Source organism: Coccomyxa subellipsoidea (assembly GCF_000258705.1).
Source record: "Coccomyxa subellipsoidea C-169, whole genome shotgun sequence".
In the NCBI taxonomy this organism is placed as follows: domain Eukaryota; kingdom Viridiplantae; phylum Chlorophyta; class Trebouxiophyceae; family Coccomyxaceae; genus Coccomyxa; species Coccomyxa subellipsoidea.
The window spans coordinates 2,227,221-2,242,799 of record NW_005178040.1 but is presented as its reverse complement, the minus strand read 5'-3'; the positions used below and the strand labels follow the sequence as shown (position 1 = coordinate 2,242,799).

The window sequence follows — 15,579 nt, the reverse complement described above, 5'->3', positions numbered from 1 at the left end:
CCGCACAGTATCAGATGGAAAAATCTGAAACACGTGTTGCTGGAGGTACCTAGATGCTAGATAATTAAAAGCGGAACAATGTGCTTTCTTTAAATAGTAAGAAATGAATAAATAACATGGAGGACTACATGCACCTTCAAGGTGCAATCACAAAAACACAGCTCATGACAGGGAGATTCCAGGCTAGGAAATGCGTGTGCAGCTGCTGACATGTCATGCTGAGGGAGGTTGCCTCAACAGGCAAGGTTGGCTGCCGAGACATTACATTTGGAATATGGAGTGCATGGGAAGTGCGCACCATCAAGTACATTGTCAAGATGCATCTGCTCCCGCTTGCGCTGATCCTCGCACAGTTTCATGTATGAGCGTTTCTGCAATACCAGGCCAGTTTGTCAGACATGCGCTTTGTAAGGCAGTAAAACTCACCATTGCTGCATTGATATTTGGGTCCACGTGTCAAGTCAAACATAGCTGACAAGCACACCTGAACATACCTAATCCAAGTGTGCAAAACGCAGTCTTTTTAGTACCCCAAATGCATTTGTCAAAAAGCAGCTCTTTACATCATATCTTACAGACGGCACAAGGAGATCGGCTCATGGTAGAAACTCGCCTCTTCAATATCCTCATCCTCTTTCTTTGCGCGCTCCGTGCCGCTGCCGGCACTCTGCCTCCGCCTGCACACAGCATGCCGACATGTCTGCTGCATGCATGACCCGTTCTTCATTGCTCGAGAAGCCAAGCACGAGTCATGCACGGCATTCCAGGTGACCTTTGTGAATAATCCAGCAGCACACACTTCCAAAGGACGCTCGGGGCCAAGCACATGTGCCGATAGCTTGGACTGCACAGTTTAAGGTAGATCGAGACGCTTTATAACTCAATTAGGCTTCATTTGAAAATTTCAAGGTCAACTGTGCCATGCACACCTGTAGGCCTTGGCGAGCTGGTCTTTAATGAAGTCCGCTGCCAGTCTGCGCCGGGACAGCCTGGATGTGCTGACCTGGACTTGCTCATCCCACCAGAGACCCTGGACGCCTGCACCCCAGCAAGGCTGCTCAACCCAGTGCCACTTACAATTTCCTCCTGCATGCGTGCGCTTGGCACTGTGCGTGCAACCCCTCCGGATCCAATCAAGGTAGTCCAAGTCCTTCCAGTGCTTATCAACGCTGATCGATGTCATGCTCAAAGACAAGCGCAAACGCCTGCGATGCAGTGCATTGTGCCGAGAGGGTGTGACTTACGCAGACGGGCCTCCTCAGCTGCATCCAGCCACTCTGTCACGCGGCGCACATCGTCTGCTGACAGGTTCCCGCTGTCCAAGGATCCATCCTGTAACCAATGCAGACGACAAGATAAGAGGGTGACATCTTCTTCTAGGAGTTCACTAAATGCCTATCTATGGCTGCACTGCTGGAGCAACAACAAGGGGAAGTGGCAATTTCAGTGGTGTCCAGGAGTGGACATTAGCCAACAACAGGGCGACGGTCAGCGGGGGCGTACCTTCAGAGGCTCGACGTAATCCAGGTGTACTTTGAGGGTGTTAGCCACCGCATGCAACAGGTCCTCCCTCCTTGCCTTCTCCTGGATCACCTGAGGCAGCAGCACGGCTTCCACCATCAGCTTACTTGACAGTCGTCACAGCGGCTGGAAAGAAAACACCAGGCAGGATGCCACAAACATCTGTGAGCTGGTTTTTTGCGCCATAAGTGTAGGATGTGTGGGGGGTCTCTGGGTGATCAGTCTCTCTGCACCAATAATTGTGCTTGTGCTGCGGTGGGCACCAAATTTTTTCCCCTTTGCCTATGTCTGCAGTGGGTGGAGCAAGGGTTCTCTTTACAAGCAACATTCCACCCACATGCCGGAGGCTCTGCTCTTGCAACGGCACAAACAGCAAGGTTTGCGCTTGCAGCATGCCCACAATATGCTTCTGCGCGGTTTCTGCAGCATAGGTGTAGAGCTTGCCTTGGAGAAGCAGGCCGTTGCGCGTAGTATGCGCCTTCTCAGCACCTTGACGGCGCCCTCCTTGAGGCTGTAAGTTGTGGGCGGCCGCAGCGCATTGACGCGGCCGGACACGCCGAACAGAATGTCCACCAACAACGCGGTCCAGTCCTCGGGATGGTTGTCGCGCATTTGCACCTCGATGTACTGCCGCCACAACACACCAGTTTCAGCCCGAGCCGCCAAGAAACGCAAATGAACACTCAAGCTTTGGACTGCAGATTGATGTCATCCAAGACATGGGATCCCCCAAGGTCCTGGACAGGTCTTCAACCATACTACTCATCTGTCAATGGTCTGCTCTTTAATCCGGGTGCAGAAAGATGCGCGTGCAAAAGTGAAACCAGCCGACTGCCGCATTGGAGGCAAGCAAGACAGCACTGCATAAGGCAACTAGTCGAGGCCAGGGCGCCCGGCTGCTGCTCAGTTTGCAAGACCTTTGCATGGTCCCTTGAGGGAATGTTCTGCGGTGCTATGAGTATCTAGCAGGCGACACTATCCGCGACGAAGCATGCAAGAGAGGATGATTGATCAGCACGCACCTCTTCGGCAAGCTCGAGCTCTTTTGTGCCGGCGAGCTTGGCTCTCAAGACCTCAAGCTCCTCTGCCTGCTGGCGAGCCTCCGCGCTGTCCCCATTGGCCGTGCTCCTCTCATGCGCCTCAGCCTGCCCATTGCTGCCCTTCCCATTGCAACCTTGGCACCCCTTGCACTGCAGCAAGGGCAAACACTGCATGGTCATGCATTTTCCAAGAGGTTGCTGACTACAGGGAGAGGGCGTTGTGGCACCCTCAAACGGTTGAAGGGGGCCCCTAAGGGCTTGCCTGCCCTACAAGATCTGTACTGCTGACAAGAAATTTAACCACCAGTCAATGAGGGAGGGAAGCAAGCAGAGCCGCTCCTTCAAAAGAAGGCCTACTTGAAGAAGCTTCAACTCTGGTCTCTGTTTTCCAATCCACCGGACAACCTCAAGAGCTGCAACTAATAGGAGAGGCCTGCCTGAAAGGGAGGGCCACTGTGTCTCTCAAAAGAGAAGCTGGCGCAGGTAGGGGTGAGAATTGAAGAAGATCCAACTCTGAGATCCAACGCATGCACAGTACATCATTGACTTGTAAGATCCCATGAAAGTATGCCTTACCACGTTCTGCTTCTCCTGTTGCACAACGTCAACAGCCTCCGCCAGTGCTTGCTGCAGCGGCGGCGAGTACATCTGGAAGCAATCTGTCCGGCCCTCGACCAGGTTGAAGTGGCCAGTGACATGCTGCAGGCAAAAAGCAGCATCTCAGGGCCGGGGACACAGCCCAACACATGCAAGCATGCGAGCGGGCGCTTTCAAACACCGGCAGTGAACCAGCACAGCTTGAGAGAGCACGGAATTGCCGTCAAGAATCAGTAGATCGTAATCTCATACATCTCGCTATACTCCTCAGTACATAATGAGCATATCTGCAGCTAGTCTGCAGCTTGCCTGCAGGCGCACCTTGCCTTTGGCAAGGAAGCGTGCCCATATATAACTAAAAAAAAAAAGCATGGGGCAGATTTTCAAGGCGCCGCAACTTACATACGCCCTCTGCAGGGCCGCGGCTTCGGAGGTTGCCGTCAGCACATGACAGTGCAGCGCAAGGGCTTGGAGGACTATGTCGCGCACAATTGCCAGCTTCTTCTCTGAAAGGAAGGCCAGGTGCTCCCAGTGCAGCTGCAGCCAGTTTACACCCTCCTCCTGCCATGCACCCCATAGCCACGTCAGTGCTCGACTTGTCACTGGACCGATCAAATACACTCTGACAGGAGCATGGAAGCCTCTAATCAGGGCGGCCCACAAAGAATGCCCAAGGCGCCAATAGATCAATTGCCCCGTCAACAGAAAAGTCCATGTTGCAAGCTAGCTGTCTGCAGTGTGCAGAAGTGAGGTGTTACTGTCCAATTTCAGCCATCTCCGCACAATCCTCCTGAGAAATATTGAGCAACAAGACCATGTCTACCCCAGGACAGGCTCTGCCCGCAAGCCTGTGCGATGTTCACATACAAGCAGCAGGAAAGAGGCTGACCCTCCTCTGGCTGAGTGCTGATTTATTAAGAAGCATGGGTGTGAGTCCCGGTCTACAGCTATCGCGCACCTTCAGGTTCTGGATCATGTAGGAGGCCAGGTAGGACACTAGCCAGGGTGCCAGCAGCCTGCTCTCTCGCAGCATCTCCAGCCCGTCAAAAATGTCCTGCAGGATCTCCATCTTGGTGTGGGGATTCTGAAAATCAGAAGAAAGTCCTCAGATCGACATCGGGGTGCGGATAAATTCTCCATGCTGATGGAATGATGGGATGTTCATTTATGATAAAAGTAGCTTTGCGCTGTGCATCTCAAGATCTGATACATCTCGCAACAGTGAGGTCTTAGAATGCCACGAATGCGAAATTTCAGCCTTGTGTCTTAAGATCGTGTCCTGAAGCTTGGTAGGCATGAAGGAAGGCAGTGCTCACCCTCGAGTTGTACTCCTCCTGCTCAGGGACATCAAGTGGAGAAGGCCCTGTGCCCAGCCACTTCCTGGCAGCGCGCCCAGAGGAGACCTCACCTGCATTGAAAACAGCATAAATACAGCATTTCAAGCAAGAGCCACAAATCAATGTCAGCACTGGGCTACATAACTCCAAGACACTGTATAGCCTCTTGTCAGGACACTAAGTAGCTTAATATGTACAACTTTCATGCCGTCCTTTCTCGTGCCAGGTGTCCGAACAACTCATTGTGTCACTTTCTTCTGACGTTACCTCTTAGTAAAGAAGGCGTTTCGGAATACATGGACTCATGCACGATTGCACGTCGGGGTTGTTAGGGGACAGGCACACACCCTCGGAGCCGCTCTTTGCATCAGCTGCATGGGCTGCGCCGGTTGCAGCGCTCTCCTGAGGCTCTGCAGCCGCGCTCGACTGCGCATCCGCGTGCACCCCATTCTGCTGGGTGGGAGGTACACTCTGTGCAGCCGCCCAGTCCTCTGAAGGGTCCTTGTCAGCCTGCATCCACAAGTCATTTTCCAGATCCCGCCCCTCATGGAGCTTCTTTGTGCTCTGAACCTCCCTGACCTTCAGGAACAGGACCTTCATCAGGCACCCTTGGCAGTGCAAAGGGAGCAACTCTCATCAGAGCCCCAAATCCCTTCAGGGTGATACACCAGGGGACTCTTCAGTCAACTTGTATCAGCGTACACTCCCCTCATCACACTCAACCCCTCCAAGGGATGTGGACTGGCCTTCAGCAGCGCCAGAGTCAGCGCACAGATCCCACGCGTGTAGGTTCAAGAAAATGCGCAGGCTCTCAAGGCACAGCAGATTTACTTACCGCAGCTGCAGCATCGGCGTTGTGGCCTGAGGGGACATCAAAGCCGGGGACAAATTTGGCGATGTTGGCGGGTCCGCATCCGCGCCCGGGCCCATCGGCTACCTCATAGAAGCGAAAGCGGCTCACAATTGGGAGCTCAATCTGCGCTGGCGTAACCTCCCCCTGGCCGTCCTTGGGAGGTGCCTGTGACCCATGATGTACATCGCTCAACTTTCTGTATGCACTTAATTTTTCGCATAAATTTTAGTTGCGTATGAAAAAGCCTTCATCAGGCTGCCCGTTATCGGAAGATCTACTGTTAGTGACGGCCCGTGATCTTAATTGTTACTTCAACAGCAAAGGATAAACACGGATACCTGACATTATGGCCCATCCTTCCCCAAATGCTGCTGATTCCCCAAATGCATGCATCATGCACGCTGAGAGAGCAGACGCCTTGTTGCAGCAGGATAAGACCAGCAGAAGCGCCCAATACTGGTTGGGCACCACAGCAGTAGCAAGCTACTCGAGTGGTTTGAACATACTAGATATCCATGGCCACAATAAACATGCGGCCAGCGCTCCCAAGCGCAGCCAGCAGGCAGCCACTTCTGCACGCACAGCATACAGACAGGATGCAGGGCACGATCAGCAAATAAAAAACAGATGCGGCGGACGCACCGGGTACACCAAGTGGCTGGAGTCCAGCAGGATGCTCTCATCGTCCATGCGCAGCGCGTCGGCAATGATGCAGATGGGCTCCTGGAAGTAGCTCTCGTGGGGAGGAGCGTCCACCTCCCAGCAGGCCTCGCAGCGGACCGCCTCCAGCCGCCACAGCAGGTGGCGCAGAACCAGCAGCAGCCGGCCCCTCGCCCTCCTCGCCTCCACCTTGAGCTTGAGGTTCCAATCCTGGCCGGCCACAGCAATCTGTCTGTCAGATGCGCACATGGCCTAAGCCTTTGCGGCGCGCCAACAGGACTGCAAAGGGACAGTGCGGGCATGGCCCTCATGACACATATGCGGCTCTCGCTATGTCGTTCCAACTTTGGCCCAAGGAAGGGTCCTATCATAGGCCATAGGGTCGTAAGTTGCAAACCTGGGAGGTCTCCTTGAGAATGGCATGGGGTGTCACTTCATCAAGACAGAGACAAAATTGCAAAGGGGCCTTGGCGGGGGTGCAGGTGACAAGCCCCCTGGTCACTCCATATATATCTCAGGGAATGAATGAATGAATGAACAAATGAATTAATAAATTAATGAAAGAATAACATGTTTCCGGCGGGGTGGCTAGGTGCATTGGAGGGGAGTGCCTCACCCCATCATCGATGGAGTCACAGAAATCCGGCCTGAGCTCGGCTCTGATCTTGTACTGCGGGCGCGACTGACCGAGCGTGATGACCTGGTATCTGCTTTCAGCCGTGTCCCGGATCGGCTCCATCCTGATGTTCCAGTCGTTGTCAATGATGCCTCCACCCGCATTCCCAGCCGCCATCTCAGCCACAGCCTCTGCAGAAGACCAACAGACATTCCCAGTCAGATTGGCATTCAAAATGGACTCCCTGCACGTGATAAGACAGGCAGAAAGACGGATGTTCTAGTGCAATTAGGAGAGACAATCCTACATGCAATATACAAATCACATAGAACGCTAGCAAACGCATGCATGCTCGAATGCTCAGTGGGAAAAGAGGCGAGAGGCCTCCATGTGCGCAAGGAACTGACACAGCGGGGAGACACAACGACCACAATCACCTTGGTTCCTTGTCTGCAGGGACATGCGAGTCAGGGAAGCTTCCATGTCCTCTACTACCTGCGATGAGGTGGCATGTCTTCAGCAGCAGAAATGCAGATCTCATTGCTGGCATGAAGGGCATGAATCCTCTTCTGGTTGAGCATAGAACCAGAGCAATTCGTGATAGCTATTGAGGAAATTGACTGGTTAATGATTAGGCTCACCAGTCCGTGCGCTGGCTCGGCCACCGCCTTCAGGAGATCCTTCAAGTCCAAGCATGCAGCAGATCGGCTGCAGGCAGGCAGACATGCGCAATTGTCAGACAGCCTCTCATTGGTGCAGACGAAGCAACACTTCCGGGTCGAGTGGTTCTGTGTATTTCCGCACTAATGAAATGAAATACCCGAGATCATGTTATAAGAAATGCAAGGACAGCACATCGTCTGCCATCAGGCAGGTCAACAAATTTGAGAGCGGCTGCTGATGTGTGGTAAAGTCAACACTGGCAAAAGAGCAACGACAGAATCAAGGAGAAGTAGACTACTAGGATCTAACGGCAGCAGCCGAGGCAAGGGCTCACCTGGCATCCTGCTGTGCGCGCCGGAAGTGCCTGTGCAGAGGCTCAGCAAGGGCGCCGCAGCCGCCAATGGCAGGAGCCATGGGGTGCAGCCGCTCTCCAGCTGCCACCACCGCAAGGGAAGCTGCATCCTGCGCTGCTGCCGCCTGGGGCTGCTCTGTGCCGAGCTGCTCGACTGCGCGCTTCAGCTCGGCTGGGGACGGTATCCTCACCTCCCCTGGTAGCTCCCCCTCCCACAGCAGCCCCTGGCCCTCTACAGCCACCTGCAAGGCACGCATATCCCATTTACATGTACCTTGTCCCTAGGGTGCTTGCCTGTCCCGTCCCTTCTGCTTTTGGTGCAATGGCCACTCAAACAGGAAAGAATTCTGATCTGATAGCTCCGTGAGGAACGCCATTGAGGGCTGTCACTGGTGCCAAAGAGCTTGTGAAGGACAGGTTCCATTCTTGAGCACCAGAACAGCAAATGGGCATGCTGGGACAGACATCTGACCTTGATCAGTTCCTCAGCCGATGGAGGGGCAATGTCACCCATATCCGGCCCAGACTCTGTTTCACCAGCCTTCGCGAGCTGAAGCACAAACACACTGCATTAATGGGCTGCTGTGACTGCTGTCCAATTGGCAAACATTCTCAGTGCTCGGAAGCTTGCATGCATGCATATGGTCAGCACCTCTTCAACTAATGTGAAGATATTAAAAAAGGGGGGTCCCTCACAGACCTGTTCGACTGCAGGCGCTGCCAGGGATTCCACATACTCCTGCAGTAGGGATCCTTTCGCGCACGTCCCAGAGGAGATATTAGCCACCGCTTGTGGCTTGCCCTGCTCACACCAGTCAGCCAACAGCCCGTTTGCATACGCTGCCTGCACACGCAAACGAGCTTCTCAGAATCAAGGCATGCAATCCCACAGACACATGAAGCACAAGACACAACTAGGCCCAAGCTGCCAGTCCAGCAACTTGTGGTATTTGCAGAAGAATGTGAAGCACCTCCTCCTTGCTGCTCTTGGTGTCCTGCTCAATGGCCTCCTTGACTGACGCTGCTGGAACCTCAAAGAAGCTGCAGTGCTTCTTGAACCTCTCCTGCAGGACACATCAACAATGGTGTTGCATCCCACAAAAGACAGGAAGCTGAAGGTGTGGGACAAACACTTCTTAAGGGCCCTAGACAAATCAGCCACCACAATATGCTTTGCATTGCACACAATTCATGACTGGTCAGCAGAGCGCGTGTCCCTCACCTCTCGGCCGGATAGATCAGCATAGCTCTCCTCAACAAAGTGCTTGACCTGCGATCAGCAGCATCAGATTGGATCTGAGTGCATGTGCTGTTGCTTCAGAAGGCGCAATTACACCAGTGGCATGCAATCTGGCTCCTCCTGTCCCACGAAACAGAGGACACTCCAAGTCATCCAAAATATGCGTCCCCTCAATAGGTGCACATGCCTCTGCTTCTTGCAGAAAGCATCGGGCGTGCTGTACGGGGCAAGCCAGTTATCTGTATGGTGGTGCTGCGGGCAACATCTTGCATAACAGGTGTGTGGGAAGAAGATCTGTGGGACAAGGATGTCTTGGGGCCGCGCCTCCTTGGCCAAGCTGTCAGCCTTCTTCTGCTGGGCAGGGGGCAGCTTGTGGAGCAGCTTGGAGGGCAGGTCTGCACAGCGCGAGGTCAAGAACAGCATCTGCTCTGGCTGGCTGTCCAGCGGCTGCTGTGATGCTTCCTTCAGCTCTTCCTGCAGCTGGTGCACGTCGATGTACAGTTGTAGAGGCAACGCCATCCGGTGCAGGGCCGGCTGCGCTACAGCTGCCTGCTCGATGGCAGCGTGTTGCAGCAGCACCTTACGTGACTTCTTCTTCTCGGCCTCCTGCGCATGCACACGCGCACGCGTTGCTGGCAAAGCGGTCTGGATTGCCGCGATGACGCGGTCGGGCTTCAACTCTGCTGTGCGAGGTCTAAATTACACCCAAGCCGGGTGCATGTTTGGGCCCTATCTGCCTCCTTCAATGCGCCTTGGGGACATCAGGTGGTCATGCGCTTCCAAGAACTGGACAAGCAGCAACTAGCCCGCCATGGGATGGGCAATGGTGCCAACAGCAGTCAGTGCAAGACATGTTGGCCTGCGGGGAAACTCCAAGGCAGCAAGATTCACCTCCTTCTTCCACTGCTCGAGCTGATTTTGCAGGTTTTGATCGGGAAGTATGTTGTGCAAATTGACGGCGACTCGTCGCGCTTCATCCAGCTTCCTCAGGTAGCCAGGCACCAGCAGGCTGCACCTGCCGTCGATGCGGATGAGCATGCCCACAGGGCCGTCCAGGAGGCCTCCATGCCCTTTCCTCCGGTAGCGAGCCAGCCCTGAGCTGCTCTTGATCTTCTCAAGCACAGCGCCCACAATCTCCAGCGACTTCTTCACGCGGTCAGCTTTGAGATCCCCTTTGACCTGCAATGCAAGGTCGTCCCCCACATCACGCATGGCCATTACCAGAGAAAGAAAGGCATGAGGCAAAGTGCAGACACAGATGTGCCACCAGAGCGCAGAAGGCATGCCTGCTCGCAGGGGGTCAGTCTTGTGTCCTTTGGATCCAAGATGTCCTCGGCAGGGTCACGCCAGACACTGGACTTGAGGATCGTGAAGCCCTCGAGCACCTTGCATCTCTCGTCCAAATCACTTCCACTCATGATGTAGATGAGCTCTGCGCACATGACGGCGCATACAGCAGATTTGTGCTTTTGAGCACCTGCAGACCATTGTCACACCACGACTCAGGCACATGCAGAGCGCTGCCAATATTTGTGACAACGGCTCCCAGACACTTGCCAGCAATGAAGTTCACTAGTCAATCCATGGCATGTGTTTGATGAGCAGACGCGATGGTGTCCAGGAGAGACCTGCCAGTGCCCAATCATAGGCGGATTGCCAGAGGGTTTCCAGGCAAGGAGCGTTGTCTGCCTTTCGACTAAACTGCTTCACATCCTCACTGGCAAAGTCCAACGCCAGCAACACGTCCAATCCCTGGATGTATGCGAGTTTTGCGGCTGTGGCCAGCAGCAGTGCAGGGCTCAAGCAGGATTTCAGATCCAACAGTGCAGTGGTCCTGGCCCACTTCTCATGGGGATCTGAAGCCTCCAACGCTTTCTCACGCAGGGCCTTCAGCTCTGCAACCGATCTGTCAATCGGGGATGCATCGCTCTTCCCCTTTTTATGCCCCATTGCTATGGCTGTTCTCAGCTGTGGGCAGGAAGCAACGTCACAAGCCCATCGCCGTGGTGCAGTATGGATATTGGCTTGTTCATGAATAAAGATCCTGGAAGCTCACATGCTTAGATAATGTAAACATCGTCTAGGAAATGCTGATGGGTCAATTGTTGAGCATTATTGCTGGATGAATTCAGGTGGACACCCCGATGTTTGTCTCACGTGCATGGATGAGGCTTCCCTTTTCCGACATGCTGGCACCAGGATGGACGGCTACGGAAGACAACAAAGCAGATTAGATCAGCTATCACTCTGAATCAGGCCCTTTCAAAAGAACAAAATTTGTGGTCTTCGTAGATTGATTGCAATTTGGTATCGCACTATTTGTCTTCATGCAAGCAACTACAACTTTCCAGCGATGCAGGATTTTCTCTGCACCTGCCCTGGCGAGGCCTATCAACCTGAGACCACAAAGGCGAAATTCTGGTGTCTGCGCATCAACTGCTGTAGAACTCCCTAGTCAGTACTCCAAGGTGGGCGCTTCTTTGATCTCTGTCTCCCAGATCGCATCTTCTAGACGTTGCTATCCTGGACACTCACATGCATCATCCAAATCAGCCAATCCTTCAGAGTAGCTTGAAGTAGCTGCCTAGCAATAACAAAGAAGCTGCTGTATCGCTACAGGTGGCGCCCAAGGGTGACCTTGTACTTGCAAGGGTTGCAGAGGCCGAAGAGAAGACAACTGCCGGAGTTCTGCTTCCCAGCTCGGCGCAGAAGAAGCCCACGTCTGGTATCTTTCTTTACCCTGATGTCACCACAATCCAAGATTTGACTTTAGCTCTCCCTCAAGCTGCGCTTGCCTGTGTGTGTGTTCTAGAAGGCTAATAAGGCATTGTGCTTCCCTCTCGCAGGCGATATTGTAGCCGTGGGCGATGGCAAGGTCGGAGAAAACACACAGACCTTTGACCTGAAGGTTGGGGAGACCATACTATACTCAAAGTTTGGCATCGGCGTCACAGATGTTACTGTTCAGGGGGACTTGCACATCTTGATCCGAGAGGACGATGTCATTGGCACGATGCCCCGCAGCAGAGCCACAGCAGATGAAATCCCAGATCTGAAACCAGCAGCTGACAGAGTCCTCATCAAGGTCTGTTTTTGCCCTTGCATCTTTCTTCAAGAGGATTCAAACACAGCCTGCTGCCCATCAATACTCAAAAAAATGGTCTACTATTGACAGAGTTTGCTTGCTCGCCCCAGTGCCCAAAGGGTTGGAGACAGGCAGGCAATTATGATGAATGCATAAATGCTCACATGGCTGCCACAGGCTTGACACATTACCCGGGCGCAGGTGCAAGACTCGGCCGATGTGACAGCAGGAGGAGTGTTGCTTCCAGACAGCGCCAAGGAGAAGCCGATTGCAGGCACAGTGGTGCGGGTGGGTCCAGGGAAGCGGGAAAAGGACGGCAGCCGGAAGGCCCCCATCCTCAAGGAGGGGGACTCAGTGCTGTACTTCAAGTGGGCAGGCGACAACATGGAGACGCCCTCCGGGGACAAGTATGTTGTTGTGCATGAGATTGATGTGCTCTGCAAAGTCTAGGGACTGCTGATGGCACAACCTGAGTCAATGTTACTTTGCAGTAGGACTGTGTGACGCAATTCCGTAAAAGTGGATCGACTGGATTCCAGGAAAAGTCTGATATGCTTCATGAATCATGATCATGTAAGATGATCAGCGTGACTTGACACTTTACGGGAGCCACAAACAATCTCCGTACACCATCATGGTATATGGTACTGATATATGATAGTACTATCGTAGTTCTATGATGTACCATGATGGTAGTACACATGTGAAAGACATCAACAGGTCACCACCCCAAGTGTTACTAACACTTAGTAGATAGTATCAGTGACAAGAAATCTTCAATACATGCATACCTCATTTCAGAGTGGCGCAAGCTTAGGAGCATGGATGACTAAAAACTTGAAATGAATCTGCTTAATTCTGCCTTGCCAAAATGACTCTAAATTCACTTAGATCACCATGATCACCGGCCCGGGCCGCCCGCCGGCGCGGCGGCCGCCGGCGCTCAAATTCCGTGTACTAGTAGTTGGCCAACCATGGTTGAAGCTTTCTTTATGCAAAATGTAGATTGCACTGTTCCTGCCATGTCTGCATCTTGCAGGATAGGCTCCCCAGGCCTGTCAGGGAATCCATACCATTCTTCTGGGTCACGCCCCCTGCTGTCTCAGCTGTCTTCGAAAGGAACCCTCCCTCGACTGGATCCTGATTAGGCGGCGCATCCGGTTCCGGCGTACCTCGTCAGAGCAGCCGCCTGAGTCTGTGCCTGGATTTGTTTCCTATAGGCAAAAGCTCATCCCGCTAGCTAGGTTGGGGAGCGAAGTGTAGTTGCCCACGATGGCTGTGGGAAAGAACAAGCGGATTTCGAAGGGCAAAAAGGGAGGAAAGAAGAAAGTGTGAGTGCACAATCCTTTACATCGATTGCATTATTGCTACGTTGATCTGGGCAATGTTGATGGCTCTTGTATTCTGGATGCAGGGTCGATCCCTTCTCGAAGAAGGACTGGTATGATGTCAAGGCTCCCTCCAGTTTCACCAGCCGCAACGTTGGCAAGACTCTGGTGACCAGAACACAGGGAACCAAGGTACGGAAAAATAGATTTGTTGCAGCTTGGCAAATGCTTTTTGCTGTTGCGCAAGTTGCTATTGCTGGTTATTGTCTCCTTAATGATCATTTTCCTTGCGTTGTGCAGATCGCTTCAGATGGCTTGAAGGGTCGCGTCTTCGAGGTGTCTCTGGCCGATCTTCAGACCGTGAGTGCCCAAATTCCTTCAGTGACAAGCAAATTGCTGATTGATCAGATCATGAAGTATCTAGTCTGTGCATTGCTCAACTGTAAGCTTACTAAGAAGATGTGCTTGACAACGCTTGCCAAGTTTGTTGGTGTCTGCATCAGAACGAGGCAGACGCCTTCAGGAAGATCAGGCTACGCGTGGAGGATGTGCAAGGCCGCAACTGCTTGACCAACTTCTGGGTGAGCCTGCATGCCAGCCAGCCGAGAAATATTTGAGCCGGCGTGCTGATTGCATCACTTTGCATATGTACATTGCTGGAAGTAGCTGCTCCTCCTCTTAGCAAGAGTAGAGTTGCTGCAGAAGCTGTGCTACATGGAAATGGGGCGGGCGCCATGGATGCGAATGCGGAACAGATCAGATATGGGGCCAGTTGCTGTGAAATGAAGATTTGCTGCGTGCCGTGCGCAGGGCATGGACTACACCACGGACAAGCTGCGCTCGCTGGTGCGCAAGTGGCAGACGCTGATTGAGGCCCAGGTGGACGTCAAGACCACCGACGGCTACCTGCTGCGCATGTTTGCCATCGCCTTCACCAAAAAGCGCACTGGCCAGGTACTTTACAGTTTCAATCTTAGTACTTATTATGTAAATGCACTATGGTATTGGCTCAGCCTTGAGGGCGCACGCAGCACGTCGGTCCTGTGTGCGCCGATGCTCTGCTGTGATGCAGAGGTTGTGTCAGCGCCTGCCTTGCAAGAATTAGGAAAAAGTCGCATAAGCCTTGGAATTGTCAGACGGCCTTCATCACAGCGTTGCAGCAGTGTGGACTGGACCAGTATGCTGTGTGTGCCCAGTGAAACACTCAAAGTGCAGATGTGAGTGAGATGGTAAAATTGCAAGTGCGCTGAGCGTATTGGGTGTTGCTGCGTGCAGGTCAAGAAGACTGCATACGCACAGAGCAGCCAGATCAGGCAGATCCGCAAGAAGATGGTGGAGATCATGACCAGGGAGGCGTCCTCCTGCGATCTGAAGGAGCTGGTGGGCAAGTTCATCCCTGAGGCCATTGGTGAGCCCTCATCTCTCTCCACTCCCTTGCCGCCCCGCCGTCTATTTTCTACCTTGATGCATCAGTATAAGCTGCTTTGCATGTGTCATACTCAACTACTAGATGCTGTTCTCGACACATTATGCTGGGCTTGTTCATTATTAGAGGATGTGCTGATGGGGGTCCATTCTGGGGGTTGCAGGCAAGGAGATTGAGAAGGCCACACAGGGCATCTACCCACTGCAGAACACGGCGATCAGGAAGGTGAAGATCCTGCGCGCCCCCAAGTTCGACCTGACCAAGCTGCTCGAGGTGCACGGTGACTACAGCGAAGAGGCCGGCGCCAAGATTGCTGAGAAGCCCGCCGAGGAGATCCCCGGCGCCGCCACTGCTGAGGCCTAGGCCGGGTTTCTTCCGCTGAGCCGCCTGGCCGGCACAACAGAGCGAGTTGGCTCTGGCCGGCTGCGCACTCCCTGCTCGGAGCACTTGTGCTATGCAGTGCGTGCAGATGTCATTGATTGGGATTTGCATGGGCAATGGTAGCTTGTGCGGCTTGTCTCAAGCGACGATAATTCTGTGCTGTTCGCTGCACGACAGCTGCCTTCCAATTGGGTTCATTCTGTCCTGTGATTGCCCGTTCTTGGCATTACGAACACATTACTGTGGTTTGGTGTACGTGTGTATTGCCGGAGCTGTGTCAATCTGAAATACACACGACTAGCCTAGGATGCTGTAACACACGTGGTCATGACACCCTCATGTCCAAAATTCTCATGCACCACCCTCTTCTTGCAGTATCTTCCTAGTTGACCTGCACTAGCATTTTGCATAGAAAATACGATGCATGCAGTCACTCCATTGCTCCTGCCAGAAGCAAAGTTGATGCTTCTTCAGAAACCA

The 15,579-nt window shown here is 53.3% G+C and overlaps 3 protein-coding genes across 3 annotated transcripts; 2 read left to right on the top strand and 1 right to left on the bottom strand.

Annotated features, from left to right (window-relative positions):
* Positions 1–571: 571 nt before the first annotated feature.
* Positions 572–10,829, bottom strand: COCSUDRAFT_61071 (hypothetical protein; the record flags this gene model as incomplete). The annotated part of the gene is made up of 25 exons (XM_005650563.1): positions 572–677; positions 930–1,038; positions 1,245–1,332; positions 1,504–1,593; positions 2,011–2,148; positions 2,544–2,711; positions 3,138–3,260; positions 3,561–3,719; positions 4,117–4,242; positions 4,475–4,566; positions 4,843–5,005; positions 5,331–5,513; positions 5,991–6,218; positions 6,625–6,815; positions 7,062–7,119; positions 7,266–7,332; positions 7,622–7,881; positions 8,112–8,189; positions 8,340–8,483; positions 8,611–8,703; positions 8,862–8,909; positions 9,183–9,485; positions 9,771–10,058; positions 10,232–10,311; positions 10,598–10,829. 25 exons carry the CDS (start codon positions 10,827–10,829, stop codon positions 572–574), a joined length of 3,615 nt encoding a protein of 1,204 aa, XP_005650620.1.
* A 290-nt stretch (positions 10,830–11,119) lies between these two features.
* Positions 11,120–12,556, top strand: COCSUDRAFT_27626 (Cpn10-domain-containing protein). The gene is made up of 4 exons (XM_005650562.1): positions 11,120–11,347; positions 11,499–11,604; positions 11,726–11,964; positions 12,166–12,556. Exons 1-4 carry the CDS (start codon positions 11,207–11,209, stop codon positions 12,412–12,414), a joined length of 735 nt encoding a protein of 244 aa, XP_005650619.1. The 5' UTR covers positions 11,120–11,206; the 3' UTR covers positions 12,415–12,556.
* Positions 12,557–13,187: 631 nt separating this feature from the next.
* COCSUDRAFT_27621 (ribosomal protein S3Ae) lies at positions 13,188–15,431 on the top strand. Its single transcript, XM_005650561.1, has 7 exons — positions 13,188–13,295; positions 13,379–13,484; positions 13,593–13,652; positions 13,796–13,873; positions 14,103–14,246; positions 14,568–14,700; positions 14,882–15,431. Exons 1-7 carry the CDS (start codon positions 13,237–13,239, stop codon positions 15,079–15,081), a joined length of 780 nt encoding a protein of 259 aa, XP_005650618.1. The 5' UTR covers positions 13,188–13,236; the 3' UTR covers positions 15,082–15,431.
* The last annotated feature ends 148 nt before the right edge of the window (positions 15,432–15,579 follow it).

Coding starts and splice junctions, on each gene's coding strand:
- COCSUDRAFT_27626 (XM_005650562.1), top strand. CDS start 11,207: ATGCAAGCAACTACAACTTTCCAGCGATGCAGGATTTTCTCTGCACCT. Junction 11,348..11,498: donor TCCCTAGTCAGTACTCCAAG/GTGGGCGCTTCT, acceptor GTATCGCTACAG/GTGGCGCCCAAGGGTGACCT. Junction 11,605..11,725: donor GCAGAAGAAGCCCACGTCTG/GTATCTTTCTTT, acceptor TCCCTCTCGCAG/GCGATATTGTAGCCGTGGGC.
- COCSUDRAFT_27621 (XM_005650561.1), top strand. CDS start 13,237: ATGGCTGTGGGAAAGAACAAGCGGATTTCGAAGGGCAAAAAGGGAGGA. Junction 14,247..14,567: donor CCAAAAAGCGCACTGGCCAG/GTACTTTACAGT, acceptor TGCTGCGTGCAG/GTCAAGAAGACTGCATACGC. Junction 14,701..14,881: donor GTTCATCCCTGAGGCCATTG/GTGAGCCCTCAT, acceptor TGGGGGTTGCAG/GCAAGGAGATTGAGAAGGCC.